Here is a 20,927-nt window from a genome sequence, read left to right on the forward strand (position 1 = left end):
ATGGATCAGAAGTACTCTTTAACTGACTTCATGTTTTAATTATGGTTTTATATTTTATCTTTATTTTATTATTGTTAATCACCTTGTGAGCTGCTGTTAATGGTAAGCGAATTAAAAAACACCCTACTTCAGGAAGTCTTTTTGCCCCCTCCCTTTCCCTTCTGCTGCCAGCTTAAATACTTTTTTGTAGCAAATATTTGACCTGGTTACCCCTGGAATTTATTAGATCTGTTTTAGCTGTCTGATTTTATGCTGCATTTTTGCTGTTGATTTAATTTTTGCTGGATTGTATTAATTTTATTTGCTTAAGACATTCAGAGTGCTACAGATACTGTGAATGGGCAAGGTAGAAAATGATCAGTAACAAACATGCAGGAAATAAAGATTTTCTACTAACCAGAATAACAAGCTTTTGGGGGCAGTACTAAGTGGGAGGAAATGGTTTGGTGCCCCATCTCTTGCAAGAAAAGTAAAAAAGTTCCAAGTTAAACCCCTTCTACTATACAAGTACACCCACTTTTTTGTGTGTTGACACATCTCTGCATTTCTAAACATATGGAGGAAAGGACCAGTCTGGGACTTATTAAAAAGGGCTGGAATTCCTCCCCTCACCCACAAAATCCATCCATCCATCCATCAAAAAAGAAGCAACCAATGGGTCAAACTGCCATGGGGTGGCAAGTGGGTAATAGTGAATAGTAGTGATACCCACACAGGCAATCACTTTCCACTCTGCAATCCCAAGCTAGCAGCACTTGTTTTGAGCATGGCACAGAGAGTGGTGCAGGGATTCAGTCCTGTACTCTTGCTTTGCTGACTCTGAGGAAGGGGAACATAAAGAGACTGAGACCAATCTGGATGAAGGGTGAAGGCCTGCAGCATATGTCCATTTGCAATTCCCCTCCTATTGTTAGAGATTTTATTCTATCAAATGACATATGAATATTTAATAATAAAAATATAGTGTTCCAGCAACTAGAAGCTTCTAATTATATTGTGTACAGAAGGAAGTGCAGGATCTGCTCATAACCATATTTAGCCACAACCAAATTGAATCAATATTTGACATGCATTTTAAGTTTCCAACTTATAAGCATGCAAAAATGGAGCTCTTTCAGGGCACTGTAGATAGGATGCTAATATTACTACTTTCATGTCTTTTGCCACTTCACCGTTCAACTGCATTACCGAAGCTGTTAGTACCAATGTGGAATGTAGACCTTCTAGCAGTACCAATGCAAAACAGACTTGCACTCGTGCATTTTGCAAGAGAATAAAGTTACCAACTTGCCCAGTTGATTCAAATTATTATGTGCGGTGCATATAACTGATCTTTCCAAAACACATTCTGCAAATATTAGTAGGAAATTATCATACAATGACTATACAACTAAATTAAATGTGTGTGATTCTAATAATGGCACATATTAAATTAGTTTATATATTTTTTCTAAACATTAATAGTCTTTTGATGGGAATTAGTTCAAGTATGTTTAGAATTGAAGCCCTGTGACATGAATAGCCCAAATTAAGATGGCATTATGCTTAAAGAGTCTTCATGGTATAAGATAAGTGATTTCTATTAAAACAAAAAACAGCTGCTTGGCTAAAAACAGATATTCCTGTGGTCTAGTCCTGTCTTTGTTCCCAGTGTAAAAATCCTTCAATCACAGAGTGCCAGTGGTTCTAAAACAGGAAGGCAAGCTAGGAGTAAACATTTTAGTCCAGAGAAATAATATACTCTTTTATATTGCATGGAATATAATTTCCCATACTTAATGCCCAGAAGTCAAATTGTGAGACAAATCTGGACCATATGTCCTGGAATGAAGCACAGTTGTGGGCACATCTATAAGTAAAATGAAAAGGGAATTGCACATTTTAGATGTCAGTCAACTGAGGCACTGAAATTAGCCAGAGTTGAAGATGGGCCTGAAATTCTCTGTGGTTCTTTGATGAATTAAGTAGAAAAAAGGACCTAAGAACCATAATTGTACTTGTGAGCTGATATTCATCATGGCTCATTCACTCACCAGTGGAAGAGGGGGGATTTGAAATTAGGGACAGAGAGAAAAAGGGGACAGGAACATGCTAAGTGTGTCCCCCCCCCCCCCAGTCATGAGGCCAACAAAACTTTTGGGTTCTGCCCATGGACTTCTAAATTCATTTCCCTTATCTTTCTTCTCATAAATTTGCCTATAGAATCACATGTTCCCTGTGAGAGGCCTCTTCAATGTTTTGGACATCAGCTTCCAGCAGCCCCAGCCAGCTTGGTCAATAGTTAGGAATGCTGGAAGCTGTCGCTGAAAACATCTGGAGAGCACCAGTTTGGGGAAGGCTATTCAATAGCTTTGAAAGACAAAATGTTTTCTTTTTCTCATGAAGGTATACCATTGTCTGTTTTCTTTTAAGCTAGTGCTAGCAGCCTAACAGTTGATTGTAGCAAAGTTGGTTAGAAACAATCAAATGGACAATTCATTTTAAATAGTCCTTTAATTTGAGCAGATCTCTCATTTTACCAATCTGAACAGGCTTCATAATTATTATTAAATTGGTCCTGGAGAAGGTAGCTCTGATGTTGATGCGTTGTTTGATCAGTGATATTTAGTCATAGTTGTTGTTATTGTGTTAATTGCATTGCTTTTCTTAGTTATAAAAATAAATAAAAAGTGAATACAAATTAAGAAAAGAATTATTAAAAACATCATTTACTAATAATACTAAAGGTAAGCTTAGAAGGAATGGTCATAATCTTACACTAAAAATAGTTTTTTAGATCCTTTTTTGCAGAAATGTTAAAGAACCCGCATGAAAGACATGAAACATCAGTAATTAATATGGTATTCTCAGCAGAGAAAAACATTTATTCCTCCACTTATTAACTTTATTCTACAAATCAGGTGATAGCTTTGTTTTAATACATCTTGCTATTGATAAAAGTTTTCTAGACGAATTCTGTTTGGATCCTCAGGATGTCTTAATGCAATTCCATGTCGCAGCAGAAGTTCAATATAAGGTGACCAAAACGAAGAGCTGATAGTTATATATGGATCATGTGGTACATTTATGAGTCTGTCAATCAGGCTCTGAAAATGAGAATAAGATTTAGAATATAATCTCAGGTTTGATCTGTCAAACTCAGCTTGAAAATAGATTAAATGGAACAAGAGCTTACAGAATTATAATTACAACTGAAAGATGTTTATTCTAATTAGCTTCAAACTAAAATTAGCAGGTACAAAATGAACCTGCTAATTTTAATTAATTTAATTTTCTAATTTGAAAGAAAATCCTATGGCTGCTACACACTGTCTGCATAGCCATATTCTAGTTCCAACCTCGGAAATGCGACCCAGACCTCAGAACACTCTCCCTCCACCCTCATAGCTGGCATTTTTTCTAGTCATGGCAAAATGGTAATATTTCTAGACACCTTAAATAACTGTCACCTAGGATAGTTTGTCACAAGGAAGGCTCCAGAAGATTGACTAGTTTTTTAACAGCATTGCCCTATACATATTTGTTCAGATGTAAGTTCCATCATCTCCTCACAACAACCCTGTGTGATAGGCTAGGCTGAGAATCTGTGACTGGTGTAAAACACCCAGTGAGCTTCATGGCTGATGGAGATGAGAACCCAAATCTCCCTAGTCCCAATCCATCACACTCCAGCTCTCCAGTAATTCCACACTTTTTCCCTTGCTGCATCTTATGCCTGGAACTGCTTCCCAGAACACTTTGTCCTTCCTCAATCTTAAACTTTTGCTTGCATCCTTTGGCAAGGCTCCATAATCACAATACCCTACTGTAACTAAGCCTAAGAACATGTAACAAAAATAATTGCACATTCTTCCCATTTATCCCTTACTTTACTAGTGCAAAACATCATGCATATAAATGGAACTATTTAAATACTAATCAAAATAAGTAATATTGTGAACAAAGGAATTAATGGTTTTTCTAATATGAAGAGAAGTCTAACAAAAGCTTGGCTCTTTGAATGAAAGGCAAGCATCACTGCTCGGGTCAGAGTGGTACCCTTCTTTAGGTATGAAATCCTCTGGACTTTAGGAGGAGGAACTTATTATACCAAACCACTCACTAATTGATGGACTATTAGTTTTGCTCCTTACCAAATCCATTCTTGAACTGCAGCATACAAGTGTCATACAAATGAACATGCAAACATATGTAATCTTACCTCTAAAATTTCATGTAATGTTATTAGCTGTACATTTGGCTCTTTAGGCAAAAGCTGCAAGAGGCAAAATACATGTAAACATTCTACTTCATACCAACATCATGCATATTCATAAAGAAAAATATAATTCAAAAGACAGAAACTTATTTATAATTCATTTCTCTACTTAAGGGGTTGGAAAGGAGATTTATGCATGAATGGTTATGCCAGAATCTTAGTGGTAAAATGCATTCAAACATGTACACCATTTAAAGTGGTACAACAGAACAGATGGAATTCTCATTCAAATTACCATCTTCTGATTTACATTAATAGTTCCTAATCCAACAAGTCAAACATACATAATTCTGTTTAGACACCCAGACTTAATTAGACTGGGTGTTAGAACATAACAATACAAAATACAAACATCACAATCTAGAGAGTGTGATCAGTGTATGTAGCAACAATGTTTAGCACAGAATCCATTTGTGGAATACCTTGTGTTCTGAAATTTTAAATTCTTGGTTGTTATTTACAAATAGCAAGATTTCCCCTAGGATGGACAAGAAGAATCATTTGGAAAAACATGGGCAGACTGGCCAGAGTGAATGGTCAGGGGCACAAATATAATGAACTGCATCCAGTGGTGTTATTCTCCTAGTGAGAGCAATAGATTTCTTCCCTTCCCTTTCCCAGATCTGATCTGGATGGTTGGGAGGTCCTCAGAAGTATGCCTGTGGCACACCAAGAGGGTACTAGTGAGGAAGAGAGAATGAGGAAATCCTACTGCACAAGTGGACTTCTGCTCACAGGAGGGCTGGATCCAACTTGGTCAGAGTCCTATTTCTTCCCAGTTTAACATAAAACTGGTTAATTTTAAGTTATACTTGCACAACTGCTGATTTACTACAGACCTTAAGATTAATTTTGCAAAGAAAATATAAATCTACTTGCACATTACCAGCACAGTTACACAAGTTACAGTTTGTTAAGGAAGACTGAGTTTCTTATAAAGAAAAAGATCTAAATGGGTAAGATATTAATATTCTGAATGTCCTTTGCCCAATTATAACTTTCAACATTTTCTTAAAATACTGTAATTGCAGAAACCAAAACTGAAAGGGGTATGTCTCCACGTGCAAACCCACAGCTGTTTGAATCCAGAGAATCACCAGTCCTTCACCATTAGATAGAAAATTTTGCAATAGAAGACTGTAAGGAGTGCCTCCAACTACTTTGCCATATGACCACCAGGGGGCACTTTGTACTCAATCCTTTCCACTGAAGAAACTGGCCTATGCTAGGAGCTGCAAGTGGAAATGGCTTCATAAAACAGCCACAAAAGGACTGAGAAGATGCTCCGGTTCCCAAGATTCAAGGAGGAGAGTTGTGGCACACAGGGAAGAGGAGGAGAGAACTGAAAACAGGGAAGCTAACAGAAAGTGGGCAATTCAGTAAGGTCAAATTATGAATGGGAAAAGCAGGCTGAGGGACTTAAGGTACAGTTAGGAACAGCTGAGCTTTGAACAATCTACAAGATTAGTATTTGCAGAATGCAAAGACTCATTTGAACTAAGATTTTAATTATGTTTTAGCATTTTTATCTGTTCATTTCATTACCATGAAGAGAAAAAGACTTCCTAATTTAATATGAAAATGTAAATAATCATACTCGTTTCTTTTTTGCAGCTCCATGATTCTCAGGGAGAGGAAAATGTTCTTCAAGGAATTCCCCCAGAGCATTCGAAATCTCATCTTTGTAGGCTTTTATTTTTAGCATTTTACTTTTCAATTCTTGAAAGGCTCTAAGATGTAAAAAAAGTTTAATTGTTATGACATTTTTAATAAGGGAATTTTAACACCACAGTAATACTAGTACCATCAGACCAACTTGTAAGCACCCAAAAGTTGGTCATTGTTTTTTATTCACACCAAACAATTCAGTAGTAGTTTTGTGCTCTCTTACCATTTCCCTGGTGTTCTCCCTAAAAAAACAAGGAAGTCTAAATACCTTTTCTCAGAAAACTGTACAACTTGAGTGCTAATTTCTTCCTCAGTTTGGTTGAGACAGTCTATTAACTGTTGCTGTTCCTCCAGCCACCGCTGTTCCCTTAGAATAACAGTGTGGGAAAAATAGCAGACAAAACAGAAAAATCATTTTTCTTTTTTTAGATTTTTAATTGTATTTTACCCCATATTTTCCTGCAAAGAACCCAGTGCAGCTTACATAATCTCATCATTTCCATTTTGTCTTCATAAACCAAAAACAGTTCCAGGAGAATGCTTGGTAGAGCATGGTATATACCTTAGTAAGTTCTGTTTCAGGTTTTTGTTTTTTGCATTAAGTGTTGATAGCACCATTTGAAGATCATGGTCTAATTTCTGCAGCTGAAAAGAAAAAAAGTCCTGTTTTATTGAAATGCAAAAAAAGAACAAAAAAGGAAATCAAAGCTGGATCTCATAGGCTTTGATAATTATTAGCTGGTGTAAAATGCCCCGCTAGATACTAGAGAGGGTATTGGCATTTCATCTCCAGTATTAGACAGCACACTAATTTGGATTCATTAGATTCTGCCTTTCAGCCCTGGTTACAGGACAGAAACAGCTCTGGGTGCCCTGGAAGGAGATGAACAGGGGCGCAAGACCCTATTCATTTTCTTGTATTTCTCATTGGCCTTTGTCACCATTATTCATGGTATCCTTATACATCATCCTGCATGGTCCTAGGAGTGATGCTATCTTGGTAATGGAAGTTTATTTGAGGCTTTTGTGCTGCTTTTCAAATCTAAAATTCCTTCTGAAGCAGCTCGCTCTCAAACAATGTAAACAAAAGGGATAGAGTGAAACGGCGCATCACCAATATCCAATTGTTAAATATAGTTAAATAATTAATGCTTAATCGAAAAACTAAAAGAGCAGCATAAAGGGTATTGCTGTAGCCACCAAACCACAAAACACACTCAAAACAGTTAAAACAAGCGCAATCATAACATAGCCAGTTCCACTTCTTAACTAAGAGTGGGATGAAATAACAGGGGCAGCACCAGACATAGTTCTTGAAGAAGAGACACTTTGCCTCCCAAACCCAATATAGCCAGATGACCCATAAGGATACCACTGTGTCCACTGCAGCACAATCCTATGGCAGTAGAAACTGGCTGGCTGGCCATAGGAAATTTCAGAGTTCTAGCTCTGACTGCAGTCTTCACACTTTGAATTCTGAGTGCCACCTCTCTGCCCTCATAGCTACTCTGGCTCTTTCTGCAGCTGTTGAGGCTTCAAGATGGGAAGACCGACCTCAGAGCTGGCACCGAAGAAGGCAGGGAGGGGAGGAGTGAGGGTCCAGCAAGATACAACGCATATTGGTAGGACCTCAGCTTCTGTCTTGTGGACACACACAAAAACCTGTAGAAAGCCAAAAGCCAAGTGCCTTTCACAGTGGGAGTAGCATGGAGGCAATCCTGGCCTCTGCTCCTGTCCTGCCGTCAATAAGATGTCTGTAATGCTCTGAATTTGGAGAATTACAGGTAGCCATGTTGGATCATGCTGTCCTTTGTTGCATAATTAATAAAATGCTGTATCTAAGATTTTTCATATACAGAATATTATGATTACATGACTTTTCTAAAATTGTATAATGTCAAATATAGGCATATTTTAAGAATAAAGCCACATATACACAGTGAGCATTTGAGCTTTTTGGCTAAACTGTCCACAAAGCAAAATATCAAATCCAACATGATATAGGAGGTATGACAATTCCTCAGAGGAAGGATGTTAGTCAATCACTCTATTGAGACAATATATGTATTAGCTGGTCTTCTCCCATCACCTTTCTAATAAAAGGTTAAAGAAAACTGTTGGGAAGTAACCAAATCCAGTGGAAGGAAGGTAAAGACATTATTTTTAAACAAACTTTATAATGTAAACATGATTTCATTTATTAGCTATAGTATAATCACTTATTTTAGCAGAGGAACCACAAAAATCTTCCCAGATAATGTTGCATAGCAATTCTTTGACAAATATGTTGAAATCCAACTCTAGCACATTCTAGATTTGCTTGTTAGCTCCAAGTCTGGAGGAATTCAAAAGAATAATATTGGCAGATGCTATTTCTATAAAATATTGAAGTTTTTATAGACTGATGTTTGATTTATATCTTTATACATTTAGGCAAGCCTTAATTCCACTAAGGTGAATGCAATCCACCAGCTACACATGGGCTGCATATTCACCACTGCAGCTCCCCTCAGGGTGGACAAGTTGTCATGGCTGATGATCCATTCTGAGTTTGAAGGCTCATCAAGTTGTACTGACCCAACTTTGGTAAATTTGGGACTTTATCGGATCACTGTCAAAAACACATGGGCCTCAGTAGTATCATGTTTTTTTCTTCACACTCTCTTAAGTTAAAATAAAAACTAATAGTAAAAACCAATACAGCCAAGGCACGAATTATACCACAATAACTGGGCTGGAGTCAAATAACTGAGTGGAATGAAAACAGTGACTAATTCACTTTCACACACACTTTCATGAACACTAATCTTAAAGATTGGGGATTGGTATTGCAGCCAGGTAAATAAGAAAGCAGTTGACTTGCTCCTCCTGGTGCAGTTATTGTGCAGACAGAATAAGATCTTCGGATGTCATTTCACTTCTTGTGTGCAATGCTCTAGTTGGCAGCAAGGGGCAAGGAGCCTCTGGCCTGCAGGATGAATCCAGGCCTCATGCCTCCTCACAGCACTAGAAAACAGGGAATGTATTCTTCCTGTACTAGCAGAACTGGAAAAGGCCTCTTTTCTTTTGACTGAGAGGGATTGCCCCATTCTTCATGCAGAGACAGGCATGGAAAAACTGCTCTGCACCCTTCTCTGCATGGAGAAAGGGGAAGAAAACCTTTTTGTTTGTTCATTTTCCATGCTGGGAGACAGAGGAGTGACTACTCCATGCTTTTCTCTGCAGAGAGAAAAGAGCAGTCTTTTTCTGTGCAGAAGGGCAGGGGCAATCATTCTATGGCTTTCTCTGCATGAAGAAACTACATAATGTTGTCAGAGGGAAGTGGCCACTTCCTACATTGTCTGGTCCCAGAAGGCTGGGCCAGAAAGCAACATGCCCAGTCCTGCCAGAGGATGAATTTCTATACCCCTCATGTGGTATAGAGTCAAACTAGCTCAACTTGACTGCAATCCTAATTATACCTTTTATATAAATGTATACAAACTGTAGTTATTCTATGCTGAGTGCTTTATTTACTCAATTTCTATACCGACCAACATCAAAAGCTTTGGGCAGTTTACAAAACAGTAGCCACCATGTAAGTTTGCCCCTAGTTCATGCATAAGAAGCAACGCTCCTTCAACTGCACCAATAACTTCTCAGGAAAAGTTAGTTCAATGCCTCTTTCCTCCTAAGACTGTTATTTACCATTAACTCATCATTTAAAAGACATACCTGGTCTCTTCCTACTGCTACCAGAACATCTGGATTTGTAGTCATTACTGAAAAATAGAACATACTGCCAGGTTTTTTCTTTGCAACACACAGCATTAGTCTGACTAAAACAATTGCATTTCTCTTTCCAGCATTAGTCACTACAAAATTAGTTCAAGTAAAAACAAGCTTCTACAATTTTCATATTTATGGGGAATTAATTGAGCAAAGCACACAGATGTCTATAATGATAGAGTATCTTTTGTGCCTGCTCAGTCATAGCACAGAGTAGGTGAGCCTGACCAGCAGGACTCCTTTGAGAAGGAATGCTTGATTATAAGTGTGGACTACTCCAAGGCAAGGCCCTAATGAGTCAGGCCTTTTGCCCAAGGGCCTGTAACTAACTGCAGCTGAGCCCTGGCTGAGCTAGAAATACTGAGTATACAAACCTTCAGTTTCAGTCCAACCATTGTTGGAACAACATCTAGTGCCATGTGGCCTGGGTTCCTTACCCAGCATCGTGCTTGGGCCTCTGTACTGTCCCTGACCCCTGCCTGCCCCTGCTTTTATACTGTGCTTTTCTTGCCTGCTTTTATCTTTGGAAGTTGGCTGCACCTCAGGCCTCTGTTCTACTTGAACAGGGGCTCTCAGCCACTGCCAGTTTATGGACTCACTGGTGGACCTGCCTATTAATTTGCCCTGACACTGAGGCTAGCAGGACAGTAGACATCTCTCATAGGGCAGGGGTCTCACCCAGTGGTACATAGTCCTCACCGAACTTTGGACTGTGAGGTGGCCCCTGCTCCCCACTTTGAGGAAATATACCCCATTTCCTTTCCCCACTGGTGACTGATTCTGTTGGTAAATCAGGTACCACTATGGGGAAATGTCCAAAAGGAAGGTGCCTTTTCTTCTCTCCACATTCCTAAGATTTGGAAGGGGTAGAGGAAGGTGGAAAAGTCCACACATCATACTTGGCCAATCCTTGCTGGATTTTATGGACCTAGCTATAGTCAAGATCATCTCCAGTAATCTTGGTCTGTTGGCTATCTGCATGGACATACCTCGTGCTGCTTGGGGATCTGGCACTGTTGTATAGATTATGCAGCTTTTACTTTAAGTAGACAATTAGGTTTGAAATTAGCCTCCTCCAGATCCTTCTTCTGGTCTATCAGTAGCCAGTTTCCATGTAATATAATTATTCCTCCAGAACATGCAAGCAAAGTGCAATTTACCCTAATGATGAGATTTTAATCGTTTTAACTTTGTGTCCCATCAACTGTAATGGAGAGACTTTAATTATAACTGTAAAACCAATCTAGAATCATTAAAGCAACATGGACAAGTCCTATGTATTTATTGATATTATGAAATTATGCACAGTGTTTCTACCCACAGAACCTTCATTCTATCATAGTAGAACAAACACAAAATAGAGGAAAACAGCAAAGTAAGAAACTGTGATTAAAGCAATGCTAATTTGTGCAGCAGACAAAATGTAGAGAGAAAAAGCAAGAAGAGCACCTTAAAAACTAACAGCAAAGGAAACATGCCACAAAATAGATGGCTTTCATCTTCCCAATGGATGAAAGGTGAAGGCCAGAGAAGCATATTCCACTGTCTTGGTGGGAAGGACCATGAGGGAAGAGAGCCTTGTACAAAAACACTTGTGGGAGGTTGGAGGTTGTGGGATACTGTGATGGGACCACGGGGTGGAATGATGTATTAATTTTCCATATATACTGGCGTATAAGATGACCCTTTAAACTGGAGATAATGAGGCAAAAATCAGGAGGTCATCTTATACACCAGATAATTTTTTTTCATAATATTATATTAAAAACAAGGATAATAAAAGTTATTGCATTTACAAGCTCCCTTTTATTAACAATCATAAAAAAAAAACTTCCTGGGGTACCGGAGGAGCTTGTCCTGCATTGCAAACTATGTGTGTGGCTTCAGACCTGGTCCAACATCTGGTATCTGGCATCTGCTCCCCCCCTCCACCCACAGCACTGCCACTGGCCATCCACCCCAACTGACCCCAGCCAGCCCATCCCCTTGTGGGCTGCCACCAACCTCCAAATCAGAGATGGGACATGACTAGAATATGTAATGTGATGTTATGAGAATCTAGAAGCTTCCAGCTGACAAATACCCATATATACAGAGTCCACTGAAATGGAAAACAGTGAAGCAAAAATGGGGGGGGGTCATCTTATATGCCCAATATATGAAAAATACCTGAAAAACAGCCCAAAATATCAACCTCATCTTATATGCAAGTCACCATATATGCTGGTATATATTGAATTTGCCAAAGGTCAAAAAGCCTAAAGACTAGTGCTCTGTGGGGCAGCACAGTTTGACTAGAAGGTGATGTGTTATAAGATAAATACAGATAACCTGTTAAAGAATGTGTGGAAGTTCTTACAGAATGCAGTCTTTTGAATAGCACAGCACCTCACAAAAGGCTTTTAAAGTCCAAGCCAGTTGGACTGCTAACAGTCCAAATCCAAGGGATTTCTCATCAAGCTTCTCCATAGCTCTTGCCTATCTCACTTCTGCTGAAAAATATAGATGCTTGAATGCAAAGATTAATGAAATGTTGAGTGGAAAAAGCAATGCACAGAAATGTACAATAATATGTTACAGACTTAATATAAGAAACTAGTATATAGGAAATATATACATGGAAACTTGAGCTGGAAATAGGCTCAGTTGAAGACAATGATGGAAAAATGCTTCCATATGAGGCTGAATGGAGTAACAGATGGAGACAGTACATCGTAATGCCCTCAGAAGATTGAAAGCTTTCAGCAGATGATTTACTGTGTAAGGGAATTAGCGTTCACTCAAGCTATGTAAATAAAATCCACTAAATATTCCTGGAGAAATACCCACATTTTCCAACAGGTTGAATATAGCACCAATACACATTGTTTCCTGTATTGCCTTTGATTCAGGAAACATTCTAAAGGCACCTAATATAAAATCATTTCTGAACCTGAAGCAGGTTCAGGCCTGCTTGGCCTCCATGACAACCGTGGGACAGTCTCAGCATGTTATTGACCCATGAGAAAGGTCACATTCTTGGCCTGGTTTTTTCAACTGGACAGGAAGACAGTGATCTGGAAATGGGGGAACTGACATCAACCCCTTTGTAATGGTCAGATCACTTCATTTTGAGATTTACTTTCCACCCTTAAATGGTCTGACTCCAAAGTCTGATGGATCCAGAAGGATTCCGGAGAGCTCTGGGGGAGTTTCAAATTGATATGGCTGGTGCACTTGTCAAATTTCTGCTAGCTCTATGGAATGCAGAAATGACCAAGGCAGTAGATATTAAAGGGTATTCCAGACCTATCCTTGGAATCTCAGGTAGCTTGTGGCAAGGACCTTGAGATCATCTGTGAGGTCCTTCTTTGGGAGATGTCTATGAAAGAGTCTAGCAAGTTCGCTACCAGGAGAATGGCCTTCTCAGTGGTAGCACCCCAACTGTGGAATCTGTTTTCCAGGGAGGTGTGCCAGGCATCAACTCTTTATTCTTTTTAGTGCCAAGGTAAACCCTTTTTATTTTCCCAGTATTTTAACATCTGGATTGTTTTATTGTATATTTTATATCTTGTATAAAATTTTTGGTAAATGAATTCCATTAATCCATTCACAATGACACGCTCTTCTAGAGGTTTCTGAAAGATTACTGAACATTTTTTCTGTCTAGAAGATATTATCACAGATACTTAGTTTTACAGTTCTCAAAATTGCGAATTTGTGTCTGCAGAGATCACATTCCTCTTCTTCACATCAAAAATGTTATAAAATTAACATACTGAGTTGAGAAAAAGACCTTAATCCCATTGTTCCTTTGCAAATCTATGTACACAGAATCAACCCGTTTCCTCTTAAATGCTAAGTTTCAAAAAATTCCACAAATAGATCTGCACAAGAAGCTAAGGGTAAGGATGCAGGAACAAGCAGTAAAAATGAAAGGGAACTCTTTTGAGCAAAATACTCTTCTCTGTGTGTAGCCTAAGGTTTCTCATATAATTCTTTCCCTGGAGGAGAAAACCTATAATGGCAGAAGGTCATAAAGGAAACTCAGTTTGGGAACATTTTAATAAAGTTCCACTACTTATGGGTAAGGCAGGCATGCATGCAAAACCATGATTTAAATCAAGTATTGATGAATGCTGCTTTAAATCATGATTTAAATAGTTTTGATTTAAAGCAAATGCACCCTAATATCAGATAAAATGCCATAAGCAGGTCAAATGATGACATGGCTTCTGAAATTTTGAAGAGGCTCCTGGGCCCCCTTTTTTTGCCAGGGTGAAGCCAAAAGGGTATGAGGAGCAGCAGAGGCAATAATCTGATTATTTTATTCCTTTGCTAGACAAGCTTTTTAGCCCATCTACCAAAGTGCTTCAGAGCAGGTGACAAGGAGGCTCAGGATGGATTGAATTCTGGCCTCTCCAGTTTCCTCTCTTGCTTGCCCACTGGGAGGGCCCCTTTCCTCCCTCTCTGAAGTCATCTTTTGGGAAAGAAACTTCCCAAGAGGAAGCTGGTGTGCCTCACCCTGGACTGGCTAAGAGTGAAGCGAGGCAACTCCTTCTTCCAAGGTGGAATCACTGTTTCTAACCTCCAAGTGGGTAACCTGCACCATATGTGTTCTCTGAGATGCTCACCCAGGGATTATAGGTTTGCACTCCCCATTAGTAAGGTTGGAGTTGCAGGTGATGTGACAAATGAGGCATTTCTTTTGAATGGAGGACAAGACTTGCTGGAAAAAACAATACTAGCAAATGTTGAAGAAGGGAAAGACCAAATATGAGATGAATCGATTGCATAATAGAAGCTATAGCCTTGAGTTTACAGAACAGGGCCATCAAGGACAGGACAATTTGGAGAGTGCTCATTCATAGGGTTACTATAAGTTGGAGACAACTTGAGAGCATGTGAGACCAACAACAACAGACAAGTATAAGAAAAGGTCTTAGGACAGTGTCTTAGGATATTGCTCCTAAGACCGTAGAGTGAGTGGGAGTAGCAAATGACCACAGAATCATATTGAAATTAAAATGATACTAGTTATTTAGATGATATAAGAATATATGATATCTAAGGCATTGTAAACACAAAATTGTTGCTCCAGTTTTTCTAAGTGAAAGTAACATTAGATATGATGCAAGGAAGAAATCTTTACATTTCCCTGTGTAGATTGTTGCTAGTGGTTACTGCATTACTTCAGTGTCAACAAAAACAAAGATACACTATTTAGAAGAACAGATTTTATCACAAAATAAGAAAAAATAAAGTGTTAAAGGATGACATTGCCCAAGAAAGGGGGCAAAGGGCCTACAAAAATACAGAGAAGACAACACAACAGATAGAGACTGTGATATAACTAGTTAAGGCAATGATTATACTTTATTTGTTAAATTGTTATTACCCCTCCCCCAGCAGCTAAAGCCCCTTGGAAGGGTCACAACAATTCCACAGAAACTCAAACATATTGAACATTTAAGAGTTCAAAAATTTCAGGTTTAAAGTTCTATTTAAAAAGCAAAAAACCTTACTTTCTGGTTTTCTTTTCTGCCATTGGTTCAATTCCACTGTGAGAGCCTTCAAACGCATCAGCAACAATGAAAGCTGTCAAACATTGCAAAAATTAAGTAAACTGTGTGTGTGTGTGTGTGTGTGTGTGTGTGTTTTACACTTAAAGGTATTAAAACCAACCATTGGAAACACAGAACTGAAATTTTACCAAATTTCCTCCATTCCCCCAGCTCTGCTCAATTTGGTGTCCTCCAGAGACACTAAACTACAACTCGTCCCATTTCTAGCTCACATGACCACTGGCTCATAGGAGTTGTAACCTATTACAACTGGAAAGCACTAGATTTGGCAAATATGATCTGACAGAATATACATCTTGATAGTCATTTAGCTTCAGCATGTTCCCCAGTGTCAGGAGCTGCTTCTGCTCATTTTGAGCTAGCAGAAATTGCAATGGAGAAAACCCATGCTAGCAAAGAAGCCAAACTTGCACAGAGGAATGGTTTTAAAGAAGGCGTACAGATATGTAGAAATTCTATGATACAGTGGGACTAGAGACCATACAACACCATGACACTTGCTTATGTTTCATGCAGCTATTCCAGGGCTTCCATTCAATGGATGCGTAAGTTTCTTCCATCCCAAACCACATGAGATTAAGTTGGAAGAAGGCAGGCAGAGAAAGGAAACCAGGTAAACAATTCCAGCACAGTGTTAGCTGCTTCAGTGTGAGCAAAGACCTATGTCAGAACTGATATTGCTAAGGATAGGTTCTTGTCATTAACAGGCAACCATCACCACACTCACTAGCATGTTAATCCTCTATGGCTGTTAGTCATGATGGCAATATGGAATCCTCATGAAGGCTCTGATTGGGTTTGCATGACATGATTCCTACAGGGTGGCTTGTTTGAGAGCAACAAGAACCTTGGCAACCCATGGGTTGCTGTAGAGGTAGTTGCACCCATGATGGGTTCTTGTTTTGGTCAAACCTGAGTGACTTGACCTCACTATGGGTGTTAGGAATTGGTTAACACGGGCTTAAGCAAGAGAGGCAAAATGCCATTGTCACTCTTGTCAAGCTCGTCCAGGTACCCACCAGTAACAGCTGCCCACAGGAGACCAAGGAGCAGTTGGAGGCTGCTGGTACCGACTTGTTGCCCTCCACATTGCAACTGCAAACAGTTTTTAGTTGATGAGCCAATGGCGGTTTCTTGAAAGAGCCTGAGCAGCACCTTGGAAAGGCTTTTGCGCACACACAAACTTCCCAAGGCACAAGAAATCTCCCATAAACTCTTTTTTCTTCCTCCACCCCTTTAGTCCCCATGGGAGGAGCAACCTGTACTCTTTCTCTGCCCCCCTAGTACCTGAGAAAATATTAAAACAGCATCCCACCCACCTCTTTTAGCAAGCATGATAGCTGACTGCCAAACTCAGGGCTACTTTAAAATGGAGGTTTTGAAGAGGACCTCAGGGATTTGGACAGGGACACACTCAGAGGTACAACCTAGTATAAATCCACCATTTCACAGTCACACCCCACACATTTTAAAGGAACCCTGAGTTTTGACAGACAACTATCAATTTCCCTTGAAAAACTGAAAGACTCACTTTTAATCTTTCCTAAGCTCCTAAAAGACTGAGAACAGTACAAAAGTGGCTCTTCCATATGAGCTAAAGAAGAGAATGGAAAAAGTTGGTGCTCTTGCTAAGTAGGATGGGGTAAGTCCCCCAAATACCCCCTTCTTAGCATGATTTCCCTTACAGCTCAGGTTGCTCTTACCAGATCACTTTCTGTAGTCTGCAGGGCAGTGGTGGCAGAATCGTGTCAAGCCTGGGCTGATGCAAGGTCTATGGCAGGTACCTTCCACCCCTTGGAAGTAGGTATCTCCCTTGATGTGTCCTAGCCCAGACTTGAATCCATTTGTGCTTGAGCAGACAAGCAGTTTGGCACAACTGCGATTGAAACATTTTAAAAATATTCCTTACACACAGCTCTGTTCTCAAAAATAATTTAAAAAAATTGGTCAGCCATCCAACCAAATCCATCCAAGGTGCCACAAGGGCATTCTTAAGGAACAGCTCCTTGGGGCTTAGATGGGGACGGCTGCCTGAGAAGGTGGCTTTCATTCCTCCCCACAACCCAAATTTAAAAGGGCAAAAAAGCTGCAGGAAGCCAAACACTGCTCTGCAATCTAGAGGGGAAGAGTGGTGACTGATTGCTCCCACAGCATTCTCTGGCATGCTGTCTGCTGAAATGAGGGAGCAGGATGGAATTAAGTGCTCATGATACGTCCAATCATTTGTTGGGCTCATCATGGGTACTTTGCCAAAGAACCAACCCAGCATGGTAAGATGCTGTAATAAGTTGCTATGGAGTGCAAACTCACTGAGAGGTTAGGTGAGCATGACATTCAACTGCACCCAGTATGTCCCAACATCAGGGTAGGCAACATGTGGCCTGCATATTATTGGCCTATAAGTTCATCATCCCTCACCACTGACTTGTATAGTAACTAAGACTGTTGTAGCTGTACCTCTAGATATCTTGGCCTATAAGTTTCAGGAACAAACTATTGCCCTCATGAGTTACTTATGGATTTCCCAGAGGTATCTGACAGACTGTTCCAGGAAACATGATGTTGAATTAGATGGACCATTAAGCATATTTTAGAAACATTCTTTTTTATTGGTAGCTGGGGTGAACTGCATACTGAAAAGCAGAGACATCACCCTGCCAACAAAAGTGCATATAGTCAAGGCTATGGTTTTCCCAGTTGCAATGTATGGCAGTGAAAGCTGGACCATAAGGAAGGCTGAGCACTGAAGGATTGAGGCCTTTGAGTTGTGGTGCTGGAGAAGACTCCTGCAAGTCCCTTGAACCACAAGGCGAGCAAACCAGTCAGTCCTTGAGGAGATCAACCCTGACTGCTCTTTAGAAGGCCAGATTCTGAAGATGAAACTCAAATACTCTGGCCACCTAATGAGAAGGAAGGACTCCCTGGAGAAGAGTCTAATGCTGGGAACAACTGACGGCAAAAGAAGAAGGGGACGGCAGAGAATGAGGTTGCTAGATGGAGTCACTGAAGCAGTTGGTGTGAGCTTGAGTGGACTCCAGGGGATGGTGGAGGACAGGAAGGCCTGGAGGAATGTTGTCCATGGGGTCACGATGGGTCGGACATGACTTCGCGACTAACAACAACAACAGGGGTGAACTGTTTGGGGCTAAAATTTTTAAGGGTTTCGTTTATTCGCAGTAATTTCAAAATAGGTTTATTTTTAGACATTGCTCCATCTCTGGGATGAAATGGTCAAGATAATCAGTGAATTACTTGCATAACACTCTAGGAAATCTATTCAACCTGATACAGTATGAATAAAAAAATATTTTCACTGACCATTTTTAAACAATAGTCCTACCTTGGGATCTGAAACTGGAAGCGTTTCTCTCTCCTGAAGTGTTAATTTGTTCTGACACTTGGTTAAAAAGAACCAAACATAAATTTACATAAAAATCTACTTGGTTGAAACAATACATATAAATCTACATTATACTTATCTTTTCCATCTTAAGAGCAACAAAAATCTTCTACCATTTAACATGTTAGAACTCAAATATTAATGGCACATTTCAGCCATGGTTAAAACACAGTATATTTTGGATAGTTAAAAGCACAAACTGCATTGTTTTCCTTTGAAATAGATGGAACCTAAAAGCATTTCATCTGGCATCACAGAAGCAAAACTGATTACGCTGTACAACCTCTCTGTTTTGGAAAATGTTCCTTACTTTTATGGTCTTTGATCATTTCTCTCTCCAGTATAGTATCTTTAAATTTCTTATTGCACTGTTTCTCCTATTATTTTCCACCAGATTTTTGATTACTAGAATAGTGTCTTTATATTTTGTCAGTATGACAGGTAAAATAGAGTAAAAATTCCTTGTTTGATTCTATATTTAATCTATGATATTCCATTACATCTATAAAAATGCAAAGGATGTGATCATTTAAACATTATTACTTTTATCTGTGTTTTATATTATTTTCTCTAGATGTTCTGCTCTGGGTTCTTCTGCTTAGTTAGGCACATGCACAAGCAAGACATCAGAGAAATAAAAACTAATATTTGTATTAAACCTGTATGAGTGAAGTTCTATTAACTGCATCAAGATATGCAGTTGAAACATCAGTATTCATCATTAAATTACCCATACCTCTTCCATCTGTTTCCATATTTCTTCACACTCTTGTAAGAGTTGCTCTTTGGCATCTTCTGAAGTTAGTATTGTGCTGGTGATGGTTGGGGACACATCTTGTTTATATAAAGACATGTCCTTGGCAAATTTCTCAGCCTACAAACAATAATGTATTTATTGTTGATATTATATTAAATTTTGTAAACTGCCTCAAAATCATTGATTAAAAATGTTCCCAATAGCAAGTTAAATATTTAGCAGGTTGTACTGAATAGGATATTGTCAAGGTCTAGAAATTGTTTCACTGAACTCAACAGCAAGGTGCAATCAGTTTCAATAGGTTTGAATTTCACCCCAAATCTCTGATAAACACATGACAGAAAATGGGAGTGTTAAGCAGACAAAGTAACTATCCTTTTCTCCTGATACAGGGTCCATGCTTTTTAGAACTTTGTGACAGCTAGAACTACAACCAAAGTAACTTTCCTAGAGGCACAGTATTCCTGCCTGACAAGCAGCTGTTGCAGGCCCAAAGCACCAGTGAGAACAAAGGCAGCAAGCAATGTTACCAGGTCCACTACCAGATAAGGACTCTGTGCCTTCAACAGTAATATGAAAGTTCTTTTCTATAGGCAAGATATGGTAAGCCAGACCTATTGAGGATCCTCTCACAGAACAATGAACTATGCAGGGCCATAACTGTCCTATGGGACATGGTAGCCAATTAAATTTGTGCAAGGATCAGCAAACTTTGTGCTAGAGCTGGCCCTACAATTCCCAACTGTAAGACTTAACTGTGGGGGTCAAGGGGGCAACAGTGGCGTGCAGCGTCTTGTCAGGGGTGAAGGTAGCTGCAAGGCCTCAGCTGTGCTGATCATATACCTTAAAAACACTAGAGCTCACCACACTAGAGCATTTCAGTAACTTCCACTCCTATTGCAAAGCCCTGCTAGATCAGAGCAAAGGCATAGCCAGTATACCATTCTGAGGTCTACCAGAGACCACCACTAGGAAGCTCCCAGTAGATGAGGGAAATAGTACTCTGCTCCTCAGCAAGTTATTCAAGTTATAGTTCCCTGAGTTGAAGGAAGGGCAGGTGTGAGAAAGCTAGCAGAATGGTCCAAGCACGAGTTCTTCTTTCCTTCGCTTATAGCACGGGTGGGCAACTTGTGGCCCTCCGAGTATTTTGGCCTACAACTGCTCTCCGCCCTATCCGGCAGAAGCAATAGTGAGGAATAATGGGAGCTGCAGCAAAAACATCCGAAGGGCCACAACTGATCCGCCGCTGCCCTACAGCAGCCTTTCCCAACCTTCTGCTTTCCCGGACGTGCAGGTCTACCGCTCCCGGAAGACTACCCGGCAGGCGGCAGAGGGCTCTCCAAGGGCTTTGGGAAAAGGGAGGCCCCTGCAGTAAAGGAACCAGGCACAGCCTCCCCCGCCCCCACATTACCATGGCGTCCTCTCGCGCTTCCTGCTTTTATCCCCGCCGCTTCGCGGAGCTGGTGGCAGAGCGGCGGCACCGAGCCGCGCCGCCGCGACCCCGTTTCCAAA

At 39.9% G+C, this 20,927-nt stretch overlaps 1 protein-coding gene across 1 annotated transcript; it reads right to left on the reverse strand.

The window, feature by feature from the left end:
- Window positions 1-2,496: 2,496 nt before the first annotated feature.
- CENPK (centromere protein K) lies at window positions 2,497-20,920 on the reverse strand. The gene is made up of 10 exons (XM_044446455.1): window positions 20,827-20,920; window positions 19,395-19,532; window positions 18,599-18,655; window positions 15,199-15,271; window positions 9,641-9,687; window positions 6,489-6,571; window positions 6,195-6,293; window positions 5,856-5,988; window positions 4,202-4,255; window positions 2,497-3,086 (listed from the first exon to the last, which is right to left on the reverse strand). Exons 1-10 carry the CDS (start codon window positions 20,827-20,829, stop codon window positions 2,928-2,930), a joined length of 846 nt encoding a protein of 281 aa, XP_044302390.1. The 5' UTR covers window positions 20,830-20,920; the 3' UTR covers window positions 2,497-2,927.
- Between the last annotated feature and the right edge of the window lie 7 nt (window positions 20,921-20,927).

This window comes from Varanus komodoensis, unplaced genomic scaffold (genome assembly GCF_004798865.1).
Source record: "Varanus komodoensis strain SLA01 unplaced genomic scaffold, ASM479886v1 scaffold5, whole genome shotgun sequence".
Lineage (NCBI taxonomy): Eukaryota > Metazoa > Chordata > Lepidosauria > Squamata > Varanidae > Varanus > Varanus komodoensis.